Below are 24092 nucleotides of genomic sequence, written 5' to 3'. Positions count from 1 at the left end.
ATTCATAAACCCGTATGGATTAGGCAATCATAGACTAAAAATTTGGGAGCTAGACAAGGATTTAGGTAAGAGATTGATAGTTCACCTCTTACTGCTGAGAGAGGTAAAGTGACTAAATTTCCCTAGCAACTTAGTGACTGCATGATTAGGGCTATCAGTCAATCTATGGTCATGTAATACCCTTTCTATACCAGGCATTGTGCTATACACTGAATACCAAAATGGGAAAAACTGGATCCCTCCACTTAAAAGAGTAACAGCCTGTGGCAACGTATTCAGTGTAACCTAACCACTGCAACCAGCATAACTCCAGACTTGGGCCCTGGAGTTGCCTGGATAAATTCCATTCTGTCTCTTATTTGCTGCATTAGACTGTAAAATGGAGATGATAATGTCCAACTGGAAAAGTTGTTAAGAAGAGGAAATAAGATTTTTGAATGTAAACCATTATAAATTTTCAGTAATACAAATAAAAATTTGTGGAAGTTATCTTGTTTTATAGGCTAGAAGAATAAGTAAGTAGATTTTAAAAGACTTCACCAAAAACCTGGATGATGAAACCATATTCTGTTACAAATGGAAAATATGATTTGGAAAATGGGAACTAGATTGGAGGGTGGAGGTAGGGTTAAAGGAAACTGTCCCTGACTTCTGAGATTGAAGTTAGAGGTGACTGCCATGAAACCATATCTCTATAAGAGAGAAATTACTCAGCTGAATGGAGGACTTTTGGTACAGTATTCATTATGATTGTAGGTGGCATATCTTGGCATTTGGAGTTGGGTGTGTGGTACTTTATGTTCAGATTTATCTTCTTCAGAATTTTCCACTTTGTACCTCTTTGAATTCTCTTGAGCATCTTCAGATGTCATCTGTTGATATAATCTCATTATGATCTGAATTCTCTACTCTTGATGCGGTAACTACTCACTGGTCAAATAGCTGCACCTACTTGTCTATGAACCTTCCCCTGGTCTTTCTGCCCAGGCCATGACCCTGGTATTCTTTCCCTAATTGCCCTGGGATTTTGCTTGTGGATAGGTATTCCTTTAAAATCACTAGCCCTTGTGTCAAAAGTCCTACCTAGAAGTATTTGTAATTTTAAATCAGTAAAATATTTTTTAATTGTCAGTTTTATTAAGATCTTTTTTTTTAAAAGATTTTATTTATTTATTTGACAGAGAGAGACATGGCAAGAGAGGGAACACAAGCAGGGGGAGTGGGAGAGGGAGAAGCAGGCTTCCTGCAGAGCAGGGAGCCTGATGCGGGGCTCGATCCCAGGACCCTGGGATCATGATCTGAGCCGAAGTCAGCCGCTTAACGACCGAGACACCCAGGCGCCCCAATTTTATTAAGATCTTGTATTACCTTTTTTTTTAACCCCCCTAAGGAGTCTCCACTCCCAGCGTGGAGCCCAGTGCAGGGCTTGAACTCAAGACCTGAGCTGAGATCAAGAGTCAGTCACTTAACTGACTGAGCCACCCAGGTGCCCCCAAGATCTTGTATTACTTTTGAATTTTTTCAAAACAAAAGAGATGAATATAGATATAATACAGCTCTCAAAATTACTAGTACTTTAGGATAAGCAAATATCCCTATCTCTCCCCCCATCCCTTGCTTTAAAAATATGTATATAGGGGCACCTGGATGGCTCAGTCAGTTGAGCATCCAACTCTTGGTTTCAGGCTCAGGTTATGATCTCATGGGTTGTGGGATGGAGCCCCCAAGTCAGGCTTCCCTTGGGGCGCCCTGGTCAGTGGGGAGTCTGCCTGGGGATTCTCTCTCTGCCCCTCCCTCCACGTGCGTGTGTGTGTGCTGTGCGCACGCACTTGCTCATAAATCTTAAGATACACACACACACACACACATACACACACTTTTTCCTCCCAATTCTGGGAAATAATGAGAGAATAGCTCAGAAGGTACAGTATATCTAACTACGTATCTTTTTCCATTCCAGTTTTTTCAGTTTTTCTCTTAAGCAAAACATTTTCCTCATATTTAAAGTATAGGCATGCTTATTAGAAAAGATGTCCCTTAAAATTGCTACCTAATTAACATTTAGGTGAGCTTTTATTTTGTTTTTCATAGTTGAAATTATTCTACACATACAATTTTATATCCTGCTTTTATTTTTTTAAACTTAACGTTGCCATGAGCATTTTCACATATCATTAAAGATGATCCATAAACAATTTTTGCAGCATATTCTGTCTGACTTAAAGATTGAACATTTAGATTTCCGTATTTCCTACTATAAATGATGCTACTGTGACTATCTTAATGGTAGATCTTTTTCTGAATGCTCAGTTATTTCCATAGGATAGAATTATTAACCTTTTTTTTTTTTTTTTTTTTAGAGAGCAAGAGTGAGCCCAAGCAGGGGTAGCGGCAGGCAGAGAGAGAAGCAGGCTCTCCACTGAGCAGAGAGCCCGATGCGGGTCTCCGTCACAGGATCCTGGGATCATGACCTGAGCTGAAGGCAGTTGCTAACCAAATGAGACACCCAGACACCCCTGTTATTAGCTATTTTTAAAATTATCTTTATCTGTTACATTTTTATGGTGTCATTTTGTATTGGTTTTTATGAATGCTTTATCTAGATATTAATCTTCATTTCTTCCAGGTCTTCCTCAGTTTGTCGTCTTTAAATTCAGTTGTACATGTTTTTCTCAAACTAGTATGCCTAAAATGAATTGATCTTGGGGCGCCTACGTGGCTCAGTCAGTTAAGCATCTGCCTTTGGCTCAGGTCATGATCCCAGGGTCCTGGGATCGAGCCCCCACATTGGGCTTCCCTGCTCATTGGGAAGCCTGCTGCTCCCTTTCCCACTCCCCCTGCTTGTGTGCGAGCGCGCTCTCTCTCTCTCTGTAAGATAAAATCTTGAAAAAATGAATTAATCTTTTGTTCTTTCCTCTTTCCTCACAGTCTGGCTGACTAAACCACAGAAATCTTATCTTTTCATCTTTGATCTTCCCTTATTGTCTTCTGCTACATCTAGTCAGTCACAGAGTCCTTTTGATTCAACCTCTTAAGTGTTTTTTGTATCCATTCACTTTCTCCATCCCTACTATCTTATTCCAGTTACTATTACCTCTCCCCTGTTATTTCTTCAATAGCCTGCCTTCTGGTCTTCCTCCCTCCCTTTCAAACTCTTTGCCACCCTGCAGTGAAAGTTATTGTTCCAAAAAGACAGTCCCATAATGTGATGTTAACTCTCTGGCTTGAAATGTTTCAGTTACCCTGCTGCCTGCAAGTTAGAGGTCTGCATGTGACTGAAGAGGCCTTTTGCAGATCACCTTTTCAGTTTCACCTCTCCTCCTCTCAGCCTCTTTTACCGCTCTCCTCCTTAGACATTCTTTCAACAGAAGAAGCTGTGATGTTTCTTTCCTTCTGGCCTTTGCATATGCTGTTCCCTTTACCTCAGACACTCGTGGCCATCATTATCCTCCACTGACATCCTACCCCCCAAACACGCATGTACACCTGACAGCCCCAACATCTTTCCCACTCAACTTCCAGGTCTCAGATAATACTGCCTAACTTCCTAAGAAGCCTTCCCTGACATTCTCCTCAACTGAGTGCTCTTCCCTGAAACAGCCACTTTTAACATCATTTCCTTCCAGTTTTTTTGCTCTGTGTTTATATTTATACACATTTTTATATAATTATCATCTTTTTATCAGCATTTCCCAAATAGTTTTACAAGGAACTCAAATGGCCACAAGATACTATCTGTTATATGAAAGAAGGATTCCATCAAGTTTGGAATACAATGCATACTGTATCTTCTTGGAAATTCATAATGTAAATTAGCATGTTAAAGGTCCTGAGAAGTTCTAGGCATTTTTCACTAAGTGCTGAGTATAGTAGTGGTAAACAAAACCCAGTTTGGACCTTACAAAATTCTACGGCTGTGTTTTGTTTTTAAGATTTTATTTATGTATTTGGCAGAGAGACACAGCGAGAGAGGGAACACAAGCAGGGGGAGTGCGAGAGGGAGAAGCAGGCTTCCCACCAAGCAGGGAGCTCGATGCGGGGCTCGATCCCAGGACCCTGGGATCATGACCTGAGCCGAAGGCAGACGCTTAACGACTGAGCCACCCAGACGCCCCTAGAGCTGTGTTTTGACCTTATTTTAAATTACCTGTATTTGCTCTGTTTGGTACTGGATATCACCCCTTCCTTAAAACTGATCCTTTGTCATTTGTAACACTGTATTCTCTTAAGTGTCCTGATATTTCTCTGATTTGTTCCTTCTTTATTTTCTTCACGGTTTGTTTTCCTCTGCCCATTAAATGTTGGTGTTTCTTAGAGTTCGGTCTTAGCCCACTTCTTTCCCTTTTCGTCTTCTCCCTATAATCTCACCCACTCTGGTGGTTTCAGACATCATCATGCTGACTTCATTAGTTTTAGTCCTCAAAAGACAATAGAAATGTTTCAAGTACAAGGGGCAGTGTCTTCGATAGGACCTGAAGTAAATCTGAACCCCTTGGGGGAAAAAGAGCTGCGATGTTCCCAGCTTCCGCTAGTAGATAACCAAGCTAAAACCTCAGAAGTCATTCTTCACTCTCCCCAGATTTATCAAGTGCTGCTACTTTCATATTCTCCGTACTTGTATCCATTCCTTCCCCTCCGGTGTCCTTGCCACTCCCCTGTTTCATGCCCTCATCATCTCTTGTTGGAACTGATTGAAATAGCCTTCTTTTACATGCAGTTTGTTCCTCGGTTTCCAACTTTAGGAAATCATCATGGTGTACCGAAAAATGCAGGTCCGATCACACCATTCTCTTGCTTGAAACCCTTCAGTGGTTCATTGTGTCTCTAGAGTAATGATGAGAAACTCCTTAACAAAGCTTAGAGGCTACCTCTTCTGCCTTCCTTTCTTTACTCCATGATTATTACTTTATTCTCCATCAGCCTTCAACTGTCATGGTGCTTCTCTGTTTCATTACAGTTTTCTCTGGTGAGATTGTCCACACTACCTGCTTTTCTTGCAGTACTCTTTCCTTGCTTCCTTACTTGTATGTATCTCTTTTATTGCATTTGCACTTAAGCAGATGATGTATAATGAGGTTTTTTCCTCTCTGGACTGTGAATTCCTTGAGATCAGGGGGTATGTTTTAATGGTTTTTGTAATCCCGCACCTCTGGTACATAGTAGGTGCTCTGTAAATGTTTGTTGAATGAATGAGATCTTGAACAAATTCATTCCCAGCCATGGTCCTTCACCTCTTGTGTGCCCCACCTCTGTTGTCTCAAATTCCTAAACTGCAAGTTTTACCAAAGGGGTTTTCAAATACCTAAATTCTGAAGATTAGGAGAGTTATCTGTATTTTAAAATAATGATGATACATTATGACAGTATTAAAATGATGTGGCATCAGTTTTAGTGTATAGAGAAATCCAAACCCTTAATAGTTTCCACATAAGACTGTTGAATATACTTTACAACTTATGTATGACTTTGTAGTATATATTGATTAAACTTGTCTTTTTATTGTAGAAACCTGTTAGTGGAGACTGAGTTAATGTTATAGGTCATTTGCTTTGCCATCAATTTAATATTGCCCTTAGAATATGAAATTCAACAACTGAAGTAATTCTTTTTTTTACTAAATAACATTTATTTTATTTTAAATTTAATTTTTTATGTTATGTTAGTCACCATACATTACATCATTAGTTTTTGATGCAGTGTTCCACGATTCACTGTTTGACAACTGAAGTAATTCTTAAGACACTGCTAGCAGCAGTATAAACTCCATTTTGTATTTTTCTTTCTTCTGTATGTCAAATCCCAGGTCTCTAATGTGCTGCTCTGGGGACTGTTCTGCTTTCGAGCCATGTTATTCTTGCTACATGCTTCGTTTATGTTTTGGGGTTAGTGCAGTAGCCTTCTAACTGTTAACTTTCCTCAGTTTTGCTCCCTTATCATCCATCTGCTACACCTTTGCCAGAATGATCTTTCTTAAAACTTTTATCTGATCACGTGAGTCTTACTTACCATCCTTTAGCGGCTCCCCATTGCCTTCAGAATGAACTATAGACTCCTGAGCATGGAAGTTAGTCCCTGCTTGCTTCTAGCTGCTCCCGCTGTGCGGCTCGTGTTCCAGTTGTACTGAACTATAGGAGTCCTGTCCGGCCTCTTGCCCCCCAGCCTTGCAGCCTTTGTATAGGCTGCGGCCTTGACCTCTCTTGTCGTGTGCCGCCCCCGCCCCCGCCTCCTTTTCATCTGCCTCCAGGAAGTCTGATAGTTCCACCCCTACCTGGCACTCTGTGGGTTACCACTGCACACTGTGCTTATATGATGTATTTACCTTGAGGACAGGGACAGTAAGTGTTCAGACGTTTCACATAGTGCCAGTACATGTAGGATCTCAATGAATAAATATCGACTATTGCCATAATTGTTAGTAATTCTGGAAGGCACTGTTAACTTTTTGCAAATTTCTTTTTATAGCCTCAAGGAATAGGTTCTCCTAGTGTCTACCATGCGGTGATCGTCATCTTTTTGGAGTTTTTTGCTTGGGGATTATTGACAGCACCCACCTTGGTGGTAAGTAATCTTTTAACTTATTATGGACTTAAATCTCTTTTTGTTCAGTTTTGAGGGGGAAAAGGTGGCCCTTTTCCCTTTCCATGGTTAATTCTTACACGAATATTGTCAACTCTTCAATACTACATTTAGTTGGTTTCGTTGCTTTTTCTGACCTTAACTTCGCCCTTACTTTGTGGGGAGGGCTTGGCTGGATGGTTCTTCTGGTGAATACTGCCCATGGGGAAGCAGGGGCTCAGTCCCCACTCTGGATAGGGGAGATGGGATTCTTAAACTGACAGGCTCAGGAAAGATGTTATCTATGACCTGAATCACTCAGCATTATTATTTTGAGATTCATTCATACAGCTGCATTTTCCAAATGCAAGTTTCTCTTAGGTTAGGCTAAGGCTCTAGAGGTAACCATTTAAAAAATCATTCTTTTCACAGCCCTAAGCTGATTTTGCCCAAATATCCCCAGGTTTGGAGCCTTAGAAAAGACATCCCTGCTAGTCCAAACAATTCAGGTGATAGCTAGTTTTCTCTTTTTTTTCATTTCAACCTTTTCTTTATCTTTCCTTTTTTTAATTTTTTTATTATGTTAGTCACATACATTACATCATTAATTTTTGATGTTGTGTTCCATGCTTCATTGTTTGCGTATAACACCCAGTGCTCCATGCAATACGTGCCCTCTTTAATACCCATCACCAGGCCAACCCATCCCCCCACCCTCCTCCCCTCTAGAACCCTCAGTTTGTTTCTCAGAGTCCATCGTCTCTCATGGTTCGTTTCCCCTTCCGATTTCCCCCCCTTCATTTTTCCCTTCCTCCTATCTTCTTCTTTTTTTTTTTTTAACATATAATTAATTATTTGTTTCAGAGGTACAGGTCTGTGATTCAACAGTCTTACACAATTCCCAGCGCTCACCATAGCACATACCTTCCCCAGTGTCTATCACCCAGCCACCCCATTAGTTCTCTCCTTTTGATGTAGATCAGGGGAATGAAATAAAGGAAGGAGTAGTTATGGCAGAAGTCTAGTAATACCTTGAAAAGCGTAATTAGGATAAAATGTACAGCTTACCAAATCTAGTAGAATTTTAGAGCGATATGCTTCCTTATATTTTTAAGATTGCTCATTGTTATACAGAAAAGATTTTTACAAAAAAGGTTGTTTATAAATAAATTGGATGATCATATAAGTAGATTTATGTTCTAAGAAAGAAAGAAAATTTACGTTCCATCCATCTCCGTATTATATGGCTACATAATCATTACTGGATCTACATAAAATATGAATGTTTAATAGTTGTTTGGAATGTATAGGGCATATTCATGAGTACTGTTAAAACACAGTTCAGAAGAACAGAAAATCTCAGTTTCTTCTGTAAATAAATCATGCATTGCAAGTTAGAATAGTTCCCTGAATAGTAGCAGTTCCCGGACATAAAATTGTAAGAATGCTGATTTGAGTATGTTTTCACTGAGATCTTTTACTTTTTAAGAAGAATTTACTTGGGGGTGCCTGGGTAGCTCAGTTGTTAGGCATCTGCCTTCAGCTCAGGTCATGATCTCAGGGTCCTGGGATCAAGCCCCGCATCAGGCTCCCTGCTCAGTTCCCCCTACTTGTGCTGTCTGTCAAATAAATAAATAAAATCATAAGAAAAAAAAAAGGATTTACTTGTAATAGGTCATCAGTTGTACATTAATAGATTTTCAAAATAATTGAAATGTGGACTTTTAAAATATCTGATCTTTTTTTAATTTAATAATTTCTGATGGGAGTCCAAAAATTGATCACACATTTCCTGCCTTCATGATCCATGTTGTCCTCTGATTTGGAACTTTATCAGGTGATGCAATTTCATTATGACATTTGTAACTTCATTATATTGTAATAACCTGATGTCATGGGTTACTGAGATGCTATGATAACTGTGTGGTCTCACACTTTTATATTCGCCTCTCTGATGGTCCAGTGTGCTTTTTTTTATAGTCTACTACCAGCTTAACATATAAATCTGTCAGGTGGATCATCAGTCCTGTGGTTTAAAGTACTTGAGTTTTGTGATAGTAAACAGTTCATTTATATTTATATTATGCTGGGTTCAGGCACAGTCCTAAGCACTTGAAATGCATTATCACTTTTAATCATCAAAGTCCCCTATGGGTGAGGTATTAGCCTGATAATACAGATGAGAAAATTAAGGTTTAGAAAAATTAAGCAACTTACTTGCAACTACTGTGATAGTAAACTGCAGAGTTGGTATTTGAAACTAGGCTTGCTTTGTCCCAGTGCTCAGCCTAGGGGGATGCTGGGAGTAAGTGGTTCATACCTGTGACTCAGGTAGTTAAGGTTATTGGCAGTCCAAACGGTAGCTAAGTAGAGAGATTAAAATGTTTTGGGTAAATTGTTTGGAAGCCATCAAAAAAGCTTTTAGTGATGTTTCCATAATTTGTCAGCAGGATTTTTTGTGTATAGCAATTTTAAAATTTGCTTCTGTTTTATATTCTTTAGATATAAAGGTAATATATATAAAATAATATAGATATAAAAGTAGGTATTAAAAAAACAAAGGTTTTTGTCTAACTTTGTTTTTTTTTTTCCTGCTTGGACAAAAGGAGACTGTCTTCTTTAAGAACAGGAAAGAATCCAGTTATTTAGACATAAAGACTTGTTTTTTAGTTCATTTATTGTAGCTCACTTTGTGCTTAGTATATTTTTAATTTTTTTGTTAAAAAGTGGATAATGCTTTTGATTTGTCTTTTTTTACTTTTTAAAATGTTGAATTTTTACTTTTTATTTTTTAAAGATTTATTTATTTATTAGAGAGAGAGAATGAGAGATAGAGAGCACGAGAGGGAAGAGGGTCAGAGGGAGAAGCAGACTCCCTGCTGAGCAGAGAGCCGGATGCGGGACTCGATCCTGGGACTCCAGGATCATGACCTTAGCCGAAGGCAGTTGCTTAACCAACTGAGCCACCCAGGCGCCCTGAATTTTTACTTTTTAAAATGCTGAGTTCTGATCAGGAAAATGAAAGGTGCTAATTTGGGAGGACTTAATGTTTTTTTTTTCGCCAGCATGATTATATTTTTTGTAATAGTTATCTATAACATTGCCAATTATTTGATTTATAGCCAAGACTTTCTTTCCCACAGTTGTTAAAAGTTATTCTCAATTCCCGTATTTGTCCTTATATCTGAATTTTTTTTTAAGATTTTATTTATTTATTAGAGAGAGAGAGAGAGAGAGAGAGAGAGCATGCATGAGCAGGAGAGGGGCAGAGGGAGAAGCTGACTCCCCGCTGAGCAGGGAGCCAGATGCGAGGCTCGATCCCAGGACCCCGGGATCATGACTTGAGTGGAAGGCAGACACTTAACGACTGAGCCACCCACGCACCCCTATATCTGAATTTTTAAATGGTGAAATGAGTTGTGGTTCCTGGGGAAAGTTGTCTGTAATATTATCATAGTCCTTTATCTTTTCCCAATTTTACTTCATTAATATTTTTAAAGTCAAGCACTTGACTTTAACAGAAAAAAACATTTACATATTAATGAATATTAAGCTCAGAATTTTATTTTTCTAGTTCTTTTCTTATCTATAATGTATACATGTTTTTAAATAATTGCAGTTTTTGTGTTCTACATTTTTCTCTTATGTGAGGGGGAAACCCTTGGGATGGGGTGGGGCAGACCTAGGCAAAACAAAGATTGAGCTGTAGTGATTAGATTGTATCTGAATGCTGAGATGTGTTATATTCCAGGTTCTTTCAGGTACTTTGGCCTGCAGGCATTGGAATAGCAAGAATCTTTGAAATATCACTAAAGAAAATTATGTGTGGAAGCACATGTATATATAATTCTTCTCTCTCTATGTAATATATATTGCTTTTTAAAAAATTAGAGATGCAATGTATGCTTGTTGTAAAACATAAAGCAGTATAGAAATGTATAAGGACACCAAATTCCCCTGCAATCCCACCTACCCCTCCAGTCAAGCGTCAGCAGCTTGATAAGAGATCTTGGCTTCAGGGTAAATGTTACCTTCCCCGTTAGGACAAATTAGCCAACCAGAGATGAACATTTTCAGCAGTTAAAATGTGCTATTCGTCAGTGATTTTTTTTTTCTTACTAGAAGTGAATATTAGCTATACTTGGGGAGTTTTTTTCAAAATATCTGGGCCTTATAACCTATCCTGTTGAAGTCAGAATCTTCAAGGGTAAGGCTCAGACATATGTATTTTTTAGAAGTGATTCTCATATATCTAGTATATATCACTAATAAGAACCAATATATTAATTCGGTGTAGGTTTAAAAAGGTTTTGCTCACTTTGAGGTTTTTTGCTTACAAATTTTTTATTGTTGACTTTGTGGTAGTCTTCTTTACTTTGGACTCCTATATGCCCTTACCCCCCACCCCCATTTTGGTGTTGGGGGAGTGGGGGAGGGGACTTTCGAGGTACAAGATGGCACCAAGTCATAGCACTTCACCCTCTTTCTAGAAGTTAGTTAACTTTAAACATTATATTTCTGTTTTATGTGCTTTGAAATGGATTATAACCTAGAAAGTCACAGCTTTTTTTTTTTTTTGAGATTTTATTTATTCTTTAGTTGTGCTTATTTTTTGCAACCCAGTATATATTACGTCTTTGAAATCCTTACAGCACATTTCAGTTTGGACTAGTCACATCATTTTTTTTTTAAGAATTTATTTATTTATTTGACGTAGGGGGAGTGGCAGGCAAAGGGAGAGGAAGAGGCTCCCCTCTGAGCAAGGAGCCCCATGCGGGGCCGATCCCAGGACCCTGGGATCATGACCTGAGCCGAAGGCAGATGCTTAACTGACTGAGCCACCCAGACGCCTGAGAGTCACAGCTCTTAACATTTATTTAAAATGGGAGAATGAAGATGAAGTTATAATTCAGTTTATTTGTATTTTAAGTCAGTATCTCTCTTTCCATACATAGCTCTCAAAAATGATAAAGTTTCAGCATTTTAAATTTCAAAGATTTTCTTTAATTCATTTAACAGATAACCAGTGTTAAGATATACTAATTATAATAAATGGGATTATGATGTTTGGGATTTATTAGCCTTAGATTTCTTCTTTCTTTTTTTTTTTGAAGATTTTATTTATTTATTAGAGAGCGTGCACGAGCAGGAGAGGGGCAGAGGGAGAAGCCGACTCCCTGCTGAGCAAGGAGCCAGATGTGGGGCTCGATCCCCAGGACCCCAGGATCATGACCTGAGCTGAAGGCAGACGCCCAACTGACTGAGCCACCCAGGCACCCCAGCCTTAGTTTTCAAAATCAATGTGAAGTTAAAGAATTTTTTTTTTTAAATTTCATGTGATTTCAGTTATCTTTGAGTTTTAAACTAAAAGAACTTCTGGAACCCTGTGTTCTCCTAGAACACAGTGAAAGAACAAAAACTGTGTTTTATGTGGAGGATCTGCCCAGGGGAGGATGGTAAAGTCTCCACCAGCAAGGGGGTTTACATTAAGTACAAAGAATTTTAGACTGCCAAATATATTTTAAGTACTGAAGTCTAACACTTTTGAGAGGCTATATGTTTGGTTCATAGTGGGTATTCAGTCAGTGATGATTGATCGACTAACATATTAGATAAAGAGAATTAATAACAATAGTTTTAAGGATCTGTAATGCCAAGAAGTGGCTTAACTTTTTTAACCTATGGTTCTGGGAAAACTAGGCCCAGTGTTTGATGGTCCTGAATGCTTAGATGCAATCTGTGTTAAGGAGCAAGACCCTACACTCAAATTCTCCAGCATCTCTTCTATGTAAATGGCTTAGCAGCCTTTGCTACAGAGATAGTCCTGAGGCATTTAATATTTTAAGAACTGTTTCCTCTAGAAGTTTTTGAAGTTCCATAAATTTTAAGACCTGTAAAATTTCTTAGAAAATGTAACATTTTTTCTTATTCTGCTCTAAAGTCCAGTGCTAAAAGGATCCTCACAGATCAAAAATCTTTACATTTGTATTGTTGTATTTGTCTCTGTGTTAAAATTTTGTTAAAAAATCAGGGGTGCCTGGGTGGCTCAGTTGGTTAAGCGACTGCCTTCGGCTCAGGTCATGATCCCAGGGTCCTGGGATCGAGTCCCACGGTGGGCTCCCTACTCAGTGGGGAGCCTGCTTCTCCCTCTGCCTGCCCCTTCCCCTGCTTGTGCTCTCTCTCTCTCTCTCTGACAAATAAATGAATAAAATCTTTTAAAAAAAAAGTACTCTGAAATATATTGAAAGGGAATATATATTAAATACAGGAAAAACTGAAAAATACTAGAGCCAAGTAGCTCAGTATTGGATAAAAGAAATTTCACAAACCCTATGTGACTGTCGAGTGTTTGATCACTTCCTATTGGCCCTAAAAGAGGAATTGATTGCTTTTGATGGGAAAGGAGGAGCAATTTGGAAGGTTTGGGTGTTGGTTAGAGAGAGAAGATAAGGGGCACAAACATTCAAAATGGGAAGGATGTCCTGTATATTGGAAAGCATGGGAATATTTAAAACAGTGGAGAGACCAGATTGTTGGAATGTAAGATAGCTTGGCAGAGTGAATCATTAGCATATTATAAAGCTTTCTGTAGGCATTCGTTATGGTCTTCATTCTTTGTAACACACATTTTGTGTCCCTACAAAGATTTGGCCCTTAGTAATTTTTTTTTTTTTTGGCCCTTAGTAATTATTGAAAGAAAACTGGATTTGATTTGCTGCAAAAGGTTTTGAGATACCACTTTAAGGAGTTGAAGTCTTTTCCTTCAGCGAATGAGCCGGCACAGTGTGGCCAGAGCAAGTCCTAAGCCTCCTGTTTGTAGCCTGTTTTTCATAATGTTTCATTTGGGACGCAGCCACGACCGTTCATTTACATATAGTCTATAGCTGTCTTTGTTGAGTTGAATACTTGTGACAGAGACTGTTTAGCCTACAAAGCTATAAAAAGATAACGCTGTCTGGTTCTTTACAAAAAGTTTGCAGATCCCTTCCTTAGATCCGTGCGTCTTTATTATAAGTAATATCAGCGTTTCTCAGCCTCAGCACTCTATTGACAGTTTGCACCAGATGATTATTTGTTATGAGGAGCTGACCTGTGCCTTATAGGGTGTTTTGCAGCATCTCTGATCTCTGCCTCTTAGATGTAGCTCCCCCCGTCCAAGTTTGGACAATCAGAAATGTATTCAGACATTGTCAAATGACCCCTGGAGGTCAAAATCACCTTCAGTTGAGAAAATATGTAATATATATCATATAAAATATAGAGACAAAATAAATGTATATCATAAATAATGTGATTTTTTCCCCCATGTTAATGATTTTCTTTGACTAAACGTTTCATTTCTAATTTTATTTTTACACGTGAGTTAATTTTTGTTAAATTTCTAGTTTGGGGCGAAGAGTAACTGAAGAAAAGGGAGCATTGTAATCCCTCTAAAAGTTTTTCTTAACAAGATGTCAGAATGTACACTCAGCATAGTTTTTCTTCCTAAAGAGAATTCCCAACTTTCTTATTCTCCATATTGCCATTCTCTCTTGTTTTTATTGAGAAATAGCATGGTATACTGGAAGAAGCAGTGGCTTTTAAGTCAAGCAAGAACTTGGTTGCCTCATCTGTGGAGTGGTATTTTATCTAACCCATACTTAGAATGAAATGAAATAAAAGTATATATAAAGTCTCTGACACATAGGCTGTAAAAATCGTAGCTGTTCCTTCTTATTTTTTCGGTAACTTTTCCCTTCATTTGCTTTTTCAACCAGTGGCTACCCAGTGGTTCACTTGCTGCCCATTGAACAATTTGATGCCATGTGGTTTGAGACCAGGTCTTAGAAAGAATAAAGTAACTTGTTAATGCGTTTTCATAGGTGGGAATTTCTTTTTCTCACTTTACGGTCTTTCTAGATTCACTTTTTGGCAATCAAAATTTCCCTATTCTCCCAGTCTCCTATCTTAGATAATACCTACAATTGTCTATAAAGGGGTTATAAGTTATATGTGGCATAATCGTGAAGATAGCACATAGTAATTAAAAGCATGGACTTTCAAGCCCAACTTCCTGTGTTCAGTTTCTGTTTTCCTACATACTAACTATGTAATCATGTATAAGACACTTAACCTCTGCCTGTATCAGTGTTATTATAGGATCATTAAGAGGAATAGAAGGAGGGGCACCTGGCTGGCTCAGTCATTAAGCGTCTGCCTTCGGCTCAGGTCATGATCCCAGGGTCTGGGGATCGAGCCCCGCATTGGGCTCCCTGCTCCGCGGGAAGCCTGCTTCCCTCTCCCATTCCCCCTGCTTGTGTTCCCTCTCTCGCTGTGTCTCTGTCAAATAAATAAAATCTTTAAAAAAAAAAAAAAGAGGAATAGAAGGAAATAATACATGTAAAGGGCCCAATTTAGTGCCTTGTGCCATCATAAATGCCAAATAAATGTTTGCTATTATTAGTATTTATTAATATGCATAGCATCAGACAAATCTGAAAATTTATGGGAGATAAAATTATATGAAGGGATGTTTTAAAATGTAAATGTAGAAGTTTTACTGAGACTAAAATGTGGTATGAGATTTTTATTTTGTATTTTTTGTTTAGGTATTACATGAAACCTTTCCTAAACATACATTTCTGATGAATGGCTTAATTCAAGGAGTAAAGGTAGGACCGGTGATATATTTGCCCATGTACACACAGGCACATACACTTGGTATGTATACCTCTGCCAGGACATCAGTTAGTTAATGGGCGAATTCACTGTTAATTTTTACAATTAGAGTATATCTTGGGGGATTACTTAATACTTTAAAAATGAATTGGGTTTTAAATATGATCCTTTTTGTTAAAGAAAAAATATATTTACTTTCATTGGTCATCTAAAGATGATCTGACTCAAATAATAGCCAACTCTATGTATAATGATAAACACATCATAACAGAGTTCCCTTCTGTTTTACATGTTGGCATTTTTATTTCAGAGATCTAAATGCTTTTATAAGCTAACAACAAGAATATAGATTGAAGAGAAAAGAACTACTAAAAAATACATAAATATAAAACTATATGGTAAAGTCTTGACTATTGTACATACTCTTTACTCTTGATTTCATTTGACCAACAAGGTTTATAAATAGGTAGTTAGCCTATGAATATAAAAACAGATAACTAACATGATATTCTTTCTAGAATTGCTAATGTGGAATTATTGTGATTGAGAATTCATTAGAGCATTTCATATGAACATGCAACCAGAGCCCTGTAGGTGATTCTAGACAATCTTGGGAAAGTTTTAAATTCTATATAGACGAGAAATAAGTTATGTGAAGTTTGGTGATATTATACTTATGTTAGAAATAAACAAAAAAAATTATTCTTCTGTGATAGTAGAATGATTTCTTTTCGGCTCATTGATGTAGATTGTATACATTTTTTTCATTTACTTTTTTTTAGGGTTTGTTGTCATTCCTCAGTGCCCCACTTATTGGTGCTCTTTCTGATGTTTGGGGTCGGAAATCCTTCTTGCTGCTAACAGTATTTTTCACGTGTGCCCCAATTCCTTTAATGAAGATCAGCCCATGGTACGTGCATAAATCAGATGACAACAATTCAATAGCGTTCTCGTCATTGTTTTCTGAACAGTCCTTTATTTCATTCACCTTTTTTGCCATCTTACTTATGTAGGTTTTGATTTTATCCTTCCAGTATTCTTTGACGCAGATAAGAGGACCCGTAAAAATATAGTGGCTAAGTAATAGTTCATAATGATTTTAGAACTGGATGCTACTTAGGAAGTGTGTAGACTATTGGCTGTAACCTACTTCTTTATTCCACAGCCCAAAATAGTAGTTGCTTAACATGAGGGAAACTTATTTCTTTCTCCATATAAAAGCAGTCAGGAGTCGAGCAGTCCAGAGCTGGTTTGGCAGTTCTGGGGAACCAGACCTTTTCTCTCTCTGTGCTCTGCCATCCTCCACAAGCTCCCCCACGGTCCAACATGGCTGCCTGAGTTCCAGCTTGTGTCACACTTCAGGCAGCGGGATGGAAGGAGTGGCTGAGAAGAGCACACCGCCTTCCTATAAAGAAACCACGCAGTTTTCACCCAACCTCTGCTAATATCTATCAGGTCAGATTTCAGGCACCTGCTCCTCTTTGTTACAAGGTGCTGGGCTCGTGGCCACCCTAACTGAAATCAGGATTCTTTCCCTGAGGAGGAAAGGAGGGAAAGCTCACAGTGAGAATGATTTTCTCAAGGTAATAGAGCCCAGTTTAGTTGTAGCTTTATTAATTCTCCTAATGTTCTACTCCACTGCATATAATTCTGCCTCATAGATGGGCTGTATTTCCATGGCTATCTAGAAAGGATAAAGGAATATAAGAGGCAGGGTCTTCCTCTTGTACGTTGGATAGATACAGTTCTCAAGGCCAAACCCTTGATGAATGCTAATCACCCAAATGAAATCTTAACAGAGGAGTCTAGGCGATGAACAAAAAATTTGCTGTGAAAAACTGTGTTAGAAAAAATTTAGTAAGCAATAAAGCCCTGGTGGAATATTTTGAAAGTTCATTATGATTACACATGATTTTTAAAACTAAACATTCAACAGTACAATAGAAGTTTCTTATTCCTGGCCAGTTATTTTGAAATCATATATACAGAAATGTAGTTTGCTTTTTAAAAATAGCTTTTGTCCACTCTTCGTAGTAATTGTCTATTCTCCATTTCATTTATGAGTACTGCCACACAGGTTTCTTCTATGTAAAGACTGAGTTGCTTTGCCAGTATTTGAAAAGCTAAATATAGCTTATGGAAAAGCTAGATCTAGTTTCTATATAGAGGCATAAAATAAATATAGAGTAACTTGTTTCTCCATTTCACCTACTGAATTTTGTGTTTGTGTAGTGCTGTGGTGGGAAATAGTAATGGATCAATTATAGTAGACTTTAGTTTGTTGCTGTTTTTAGTAAAACCAACAACAAAGCCATTTCACAACAGTTGGGTAAAATATTGACCTGGCTATATTATTTAATTTTAAATATTCCTGCATAGTAGCTGAATTGCTTTTGAAGGGTCACTTCTAACACTGTATTTTCATTATAATGGCATATGATTTATAGAAGAATCCGTGAACTGTCTTAGTAAGCCATTGACTGAAATGAGCTATTCTTACTCTAATTCATTTACAGAAATAAAGGAAGGTTAAGGTGTAATGGTAATTGTTCTGTTTCTTGTCAATTGTGTTTCCATCCTAGGTGGTACTTTGCTGTTATCTCTGTTTCTGGGGTTTTTGCAGTGACTTTCTCTGTGGTATTTGCATATGTGGCAGATATAACCCAAGAACATGAAAGAAGTATGGCTTATGGACTGGTATGTGTGTTTATTCTATTCTTTGTATCAGAATACCTTGTTTTTTAATTATTTCATATAACAAGTGCAAGCCTTTGTATTACAAAATTTATTTTTTTGCATAAAATACATTTCATAATAAAGTCATCCATTGCTTTAATGGATGACTTATATCAAAAGTTTGTTCAGTACAGAGCCATGTAAGTTTTGTTACTTTCTTTCAGTACTAGTCATATATGTCAGATTTGAAATTATAGAATATTTTTACCTTACAGAAGTTCTTTTTGAAAGAATACTAAAAATCGGGACGCCTAGGTGGCTCAGTCGGCTAAGCATCTGCCTTCGGCTCAGGTCATAATCTCGGGGTTCTGGAATTGAGTCCCACATTGGGCTCCCTGCTCAGTGGGGAGCGTGCTTCTCCCTCTCCCTCTGCTGCTCCCCCCTGCTTGTGCTCTCTTGCTCTGTCTCTGACAAATAAAATCTTCAAAAAAAGAATACTAAAAATAAGGAATTATTTAATATCATGAGTTTAAACATTACTAATATTTAACGGCCACTCTAAAATGTGCAATAAGCTAATATTTCAGTTAGGGATCAGCAAAACGTTTCTGTGACTTTGTGGGCCACATAGAGTCTTGTATTCTGTTCGTGTGTGTATCTCTTTAAAAATGTAAGAACCATTCTTAGCTGGATTTGACCCAGAGGTGGCAGTTTGCCAACCTCTGAATACTCTTTTGGGAAATTAAGTATTTGATGGCAGTGTAATCTCTTTTCTATCAAATCTAGGAATAAAATAGCTAACACAGACATGGTAGTATATAGATCATTATGAGATAGTCCAAAGTGGGACAGTGATGAGTGTCAGCAAATACAGGACAAGCATCTTTTGATAAATAAGGACTAAATATGTCAGGCTGAATCTTAGTTTTACAAGAGACTGTCTTCGTTGATTCAAAGGACACAAAGAATCATGGAATTAGGAAGTTGTCTTTTTTTTTTTGGAATTAGAAAGTTTTGAGGGGAAATACCTACTGTTAGAAACTTTAAAAAAGACCTAATGATTTCAGTTTTAAACTTAGAACATTAAATAATGAAGTTGATGGCCAGGAATTTTTTTAACAACTTTATTGGGATACAGTTTAAATACCGTAAAAATCATCCATTTTATGTGTATAGTTCAGTGATTTTTAGTAAATTTATACAGTTGTGCAACCATAACCACAATCCATGTTGTTTTGGTTAAAGTACTTTATTTTGTTGTAGCCAGATTCTTGAAATTAATAATTTTCAACCTGGAGGCTTTATATATTAAAGGCATATTCTAGCAAATGACAAGTAATTCTAGAAATAATATGGATGCAGCTAACCGGGGAAGGTGTTTTTTTGTGGTCCTCTTTCTGTCTAACCATAAAAAAAGGGCACTGGATGGGGAGAATGGAGAAGAGAAAGGACACAAAATACCTACACTCGAATTGGGCCTTTGCTCACTGCCTTGAACGCATGATCTCAGTGAATACCCTCGGATACCTCAGTGACCCTCGCAGTGAGAACCACGGCTCCTTTGTCCACTCAGGTTCCAGAGCCCTGCTCATACCCAGGTTCCTCTGAGACCACAGCCCACTGCGTTTAATTTGCTAACGCTGCCCAGGGCGCTTGGGTGGCTCGGTTAAGCATCCAACTCGGTTTCGGCTCAAGTCATGATCTCATGGTTGTGAGATTGAGTCCCGAGCCTGATTGGGGTCCACACACAGTGTGGAGTCTGCTTGAGATTCTCTTCCTCTCCCTCCCCCTCTGCCCTTCTCCCCACTTGCATGTGTGAGTGCTCCCTCTCTCTTTAAAATAAATAAAATAAATAAAAATCTTTAATTTGCTAAAGCTGCCCTAACAAAATGCCACCACAATCCAGTTTTAGAACATTTCCATCAGCCCAAAGGCCATCTCTCCCCACCCACTTCACCCCTCACCTCAGGCACCCAACCACCAGTGTACTTTCTGTCTTTGTAGTTTTGCCTTTTTAATTTTTTTGTTTTTTTTTAATTTTTATTGTTATGTTAATCAGCATACATTACATCATTAGTTTGTGATGTAGTGTTCCATGATTCATTGTTTGTGCATAACACCCAGTGCTCCACGCAGAACGTGCCCTCTTTAATACCCATCACCAGGCTAACCCATCCCCCCACCCCCTCCCCTCTAGAACGCTGTTTGTTTTTCAGAGTCCATCGTCTCTCCTGGTCTCCCCTCCGACTTACTCCCCTTCATTATTCCCTTCCTGCTATCTTCTTCTTTTTCTTTTTTCTTAACATATATTGTATTATTTGTTTCAGAAGTACAGATCTGTGATTCAACAGTCTTGCACAATTCACAGCGCTCACCATAGCACATACCCTCCCCAATGTCTATCACCCAGCCACCCCATCCCTCCCACCCCCCACCATTCCAGCAACCCTGTTTGTTTCCTGAGATTAAGAATTCCTCATATCAGTGAGATCATATGATACATGTCTTTCTCTGCTTGACTTATTTCACTCAGCATAACACCCTCCAGTTCCATCCACATCGTTGCAAATGAGTTTTGCCTTTTTTTAAAAAAGATTTTGTTTGTTTACTGAGCATGTGAGTGGGGGAGGGGCAAAGGGCGAGTGGACTCCTCGATGAGCACGAGCCCAATGCGGGGCTTGATCTCATGACCCTGAGATCTTGACCTGACCTGGAACCAAGAGTCAGAGGATTTAACCAACTGAACCACCCAGGTGCCCCTGTAGTTTTGCTTTTAATAGAAATTTAACATAAGTAATACAACATGTAGTCTTTTGTGTCTGCACTTAGCATAATCTTTCATTCATGTTGATACATTTATCAGTAGTTCTTTTACTTCGGTGTAGTATTCCACTGTATGCGATGTACACTTTCTGTTTATCCATTCACCAGCTGATGGACGTTTGGGTCAATAGTGAGATGCTTAAAGTTACTACAGTGTGGGGCGCCCGGATGGCTCGGTCGTTAAGTGTCTGCCTTCGGCTCAGGTCATGATCCCAGGGTCCTGGGATTGAGCCCCACATTGGGCTTCCTGCTCCACAGGAGGCCTGCTTCTCCCTCTCCCACTCCCCCTGCTTGTGTTCCCTCTCTCACTATGTCTCTCCCTGTCAAATAAATAAAATCTTAAAAAAAAAAAGTTACTACAATGTTATGTACTTGTCAAGTAATTGACCTTTGAAATTGAATTGCTTCTTTTGAGCATTTATTAATAAGCAGCTAAAAATAAGCACTCCTGTGATGTTAAATCCTCTATCCAAAAGTCAAAAATGGCACAGAGGAGCAGCTCAACATTAATTTCTAATTAATCCTCCACAGAGCATGGTCTCCATCAGGTGATACTTGCTGGCACGTCTGCTCATTTGCAGGCCATTTTGTCTTAATAGGCCAGACACATCTGGGATTAAGTTAGTCTTCCCCTCTGTCCTCTTTAATCTGCATCTTCAGAGGTGTGTGGACTTCTTCAGAGTTTTAGAGAGAGAGACATGGTTAGCGATGTACTCAGTGCCAAGGACCTGTGATCCCATCCTTCCTAACTCTGCCACCTAAAGAGATCACCTAGTTCACTTTTGTACTAGCACTTAACACTTTTACTGATGAGAAAGAAGATAAACCTCAAAGTCTTTAAGCTTTATTTCAGCTAGCCTTAAATATGCAACAAGGTAAACATTCATTTCATTTTAATTTTAATATTGGGGAAAAAAAATCACAGTGGATTTCCCTAGAGCATTGTTCTTTAGACCTCTTTCAGGCCATTACATATTTTTTTTAGTTAAGAATCTGTTCTCTTCCTGCAAAAGAAGAGCATAGAAGAAAAATGGCACAGGTAGGGTCCTGAAAAGGGAGAGCGGCAGGGGGACTGACATAAATCCGAGTTCTGCGGTGCTGAAGGAAAGAGTCGGGGGTGTCCGGACTCATCTCTTCCTGTCCGCTTGGATTTGTTGCAGGTTTCAGCAACATTTGCTGCAAGTCTGGTAACCAGCCCCGCAATTGGAGCTTACCTCGGCCGAGTGTACGGGGACAGCTTGGTGGTGGTCCTGGCTACAGCCATAGCGTTGCTGGATATTTGTTTTATCCTCGTTGCTGTGCCAGAGTCCTTGCCCGAGAAGATGCGGCCAGCGTCATGGGGGGCACCCATTTCCTGGGAACAGGCTGACCCCTTTGCGGTAAAAAGTTTATGTTTTCTCCTTCTCTTTGCCAAAAAAGTGAATGTATGATTCAGTGCAATAGTCATATTTTGTTGTGGATGTTTATTTGGGGAAGACATCTTTGACAGATTTTTAAAAATATTTTGAAATACTTTTCCGAATAGTTTGCGGAGGATGAAAGACATTTAGGAAAGACCGCTAAGTGCCTGTATGTACAGTGCCAGAAGACAGCACTGCATATTTTTAAGAGCAGTTCAGTGTTTGGATATAAAACCTTATGTCGGTCTTTTTCTTATTCTAGTCCTTAAAAAAAGTGGGCCAAGATTCCATAGTGCTGCTAATCTGCATTACGGTGTTTCTCTCCTACCTACCGGAGGCAGGCCAATACTCCAGCTTCTTTTTATACCTCAGACAGGTAAAATCCTATTGTGCCAAGGGGGACTTTCCTTCCGTTGTTTGGTGCCTTAATAACAAAAATATTTAATCTTGAGAGCTATGATAGAGACTTTTTAAATGCCTCCTCTTTTGTAAATAACAGCTCACCAGCATTAACTTCCTGTGTTGCGTGGTTGATGCTCCTTACGCGTATCTGTTAAGACTTTGGCTTCTGCAGGAAGATACAATTATCCTGTCAATGTGTGTGGCTTGAGCTTCTGTGTTGCTTATAGAAGTGAAGGGATGCTTGTAATCCATCCATCTACTCCAGTCTCTTGGTGATGGAGAGCATGTATCCGTGAAGCAGCTAGACGTTCTGAGAGCTTTTATTTTTCCTCCTTGACACTAATCTTACCAAGCAGGATCAAGCCTTTATCAGTACTTGTACAAAGCACGAACAGTGCAATACTTATTTGTAAAATGGATTCTGAGTGTTTGACAGCTGTCTCTAATTTATGAAATCTAAGTCTAAATTAAGGAACTTAGATTTACTGAATCTAAATTAAGTACCTCTTATTTTTGGTATGTAAACAGTTGTTATAATTGTGGTTCTCAGTGAAAGCCAGATTCTTCCTCTGAAGATTTCTTTGGTTATAAATGAGTTCTATTTTTTTTTTTTCTGGCCCATTTAATGTTAACATACAAGTAGTTGCATCAGTATGGTGTTTGTTGTACTTTTGTCTTTATTAATGTTTTTTTTTCTGGAAACCTTCTAGATAATGAAGTTCTCACCAGAAAGTGTTGCAGCATTTATAGCAGTCCTTGGCATTCTTTCCATTATTGCACAGGTGAGGCTCTTTTTATTTTTTTTATTTATTTTATCTTACTTTATTTTTTAGGTGGGAGTCTCTTTTTAGTTAGAGAGAGTGAGGAGGTAGATCATTGCTCCTGGTTGACCATCCAAAAGGGGCCTCAAGTGATACTCAAGTGACATTTTCTTGGTAGAGTCACCGGCGTCAGGAATCTGAGGTTTGTAGGTTCAGAAATTCAGTTTCATTAAATGTAGTTAGTCTTGATCAGATTTTGGGGACTGACACATATTAATCATTATATAATGTATAAACCAGGAAGATCGTTTATTGATTTAGTAAACTAGAGTGTACACCTGCATAAAGTTAACATCTTGTATTAGTCCTTACATATTTATCGGATACTGCCGTGTGTCAGGCCCCGGGGCTGTAGCAGTGAACTTAACTAAATCCCTGCTGTTGTAGAGGTTGCGCTCTTGTGCGGTAAGACAGGAACTTCATAAATATGTCCGTGTAAACGTATCCAGTGTAACGAAAATGATAAAGAAACCTGGTGCTGGGGATACAGAGGGACTGGGGACTGGGTGTTACTTTACCTGGAAGGATTGGGAAGGCCTGGCTGATACATGGTGACCTTTGAGCAGAAACCCGAAGGAATGAAGAACAAGCCGTGGGAGTGTCTGGAAGGAGAGGATTCTGAACAGCAGGAACAGAAGTGAAACTGAGGAAGGCCTGTGGCTGGCCTGCGTGAGAAATAGCCAGGGGCCGGCACGGCTCCGGCAGAGCGAGCGAGGCCGAGACCTTCATGAAGTCGGGGGGGGGGGCACCACCAGGT

General features: G+C 38.8%; 1 protein-coding gene across 1 annotated transcript in view; it reads left to right on the top strand.

Annotated features, from left to right (window-relative positions):
• MFSD14A (major facilitator superfamily domain containing 14A) overlaps positions 1–24092 on the top strand; it is a 42267-nt gene that overhangs the window by 7405 nt on the left and 10770 nt on the right. The window contains exons 2-8 of the mRNA XM_025872280.2: positions 6463–6558; positions 15144–15206; positions 15996–16123; positions 17796–17910; positions 21873–22091; positions 22375–22488; positions 23225–23296. Coding sequence (XP_025728065.1) covers positions 6463–6558; positions 15144–15206; positions 15996–16123; positions 17796–17910; positions 21873–22091; positions 22375–22488; positions 23225–23296 — 807 coding nt within the window. The remainder of the gene's footprint in view (positions 1–6462; positions 6559–15143; positions 15207–15995; positions 16124–17795; positions 17911–21872; positions 22092–22374; positions 22489–23224; positions 23297–24092) is intronic.

The sequence above is a fragment of the Callorhinus ursinus genome, unplaced genomic scaffold (assembly GCF_003265705.2).
Source record: "Callorhinus ursinus isolate GAN/ISIS: 27379988/994484 unplaced genomic scaffold, GSC_fseal_2.0 scaffold9, whole genome shotgun sequence".
NCBI classification, from domain to species: domain Eukaryota; kingdom Metazoa; phylum Chordata; class Mammalia; order Carnivora; family Otariidae; genus Callorhinus; species Callorhinus ursinus.
Note: the sequence above shows the minus strand (reverse complement) of the source record. Positions and strands in the feature narration are given on the sequence as shown.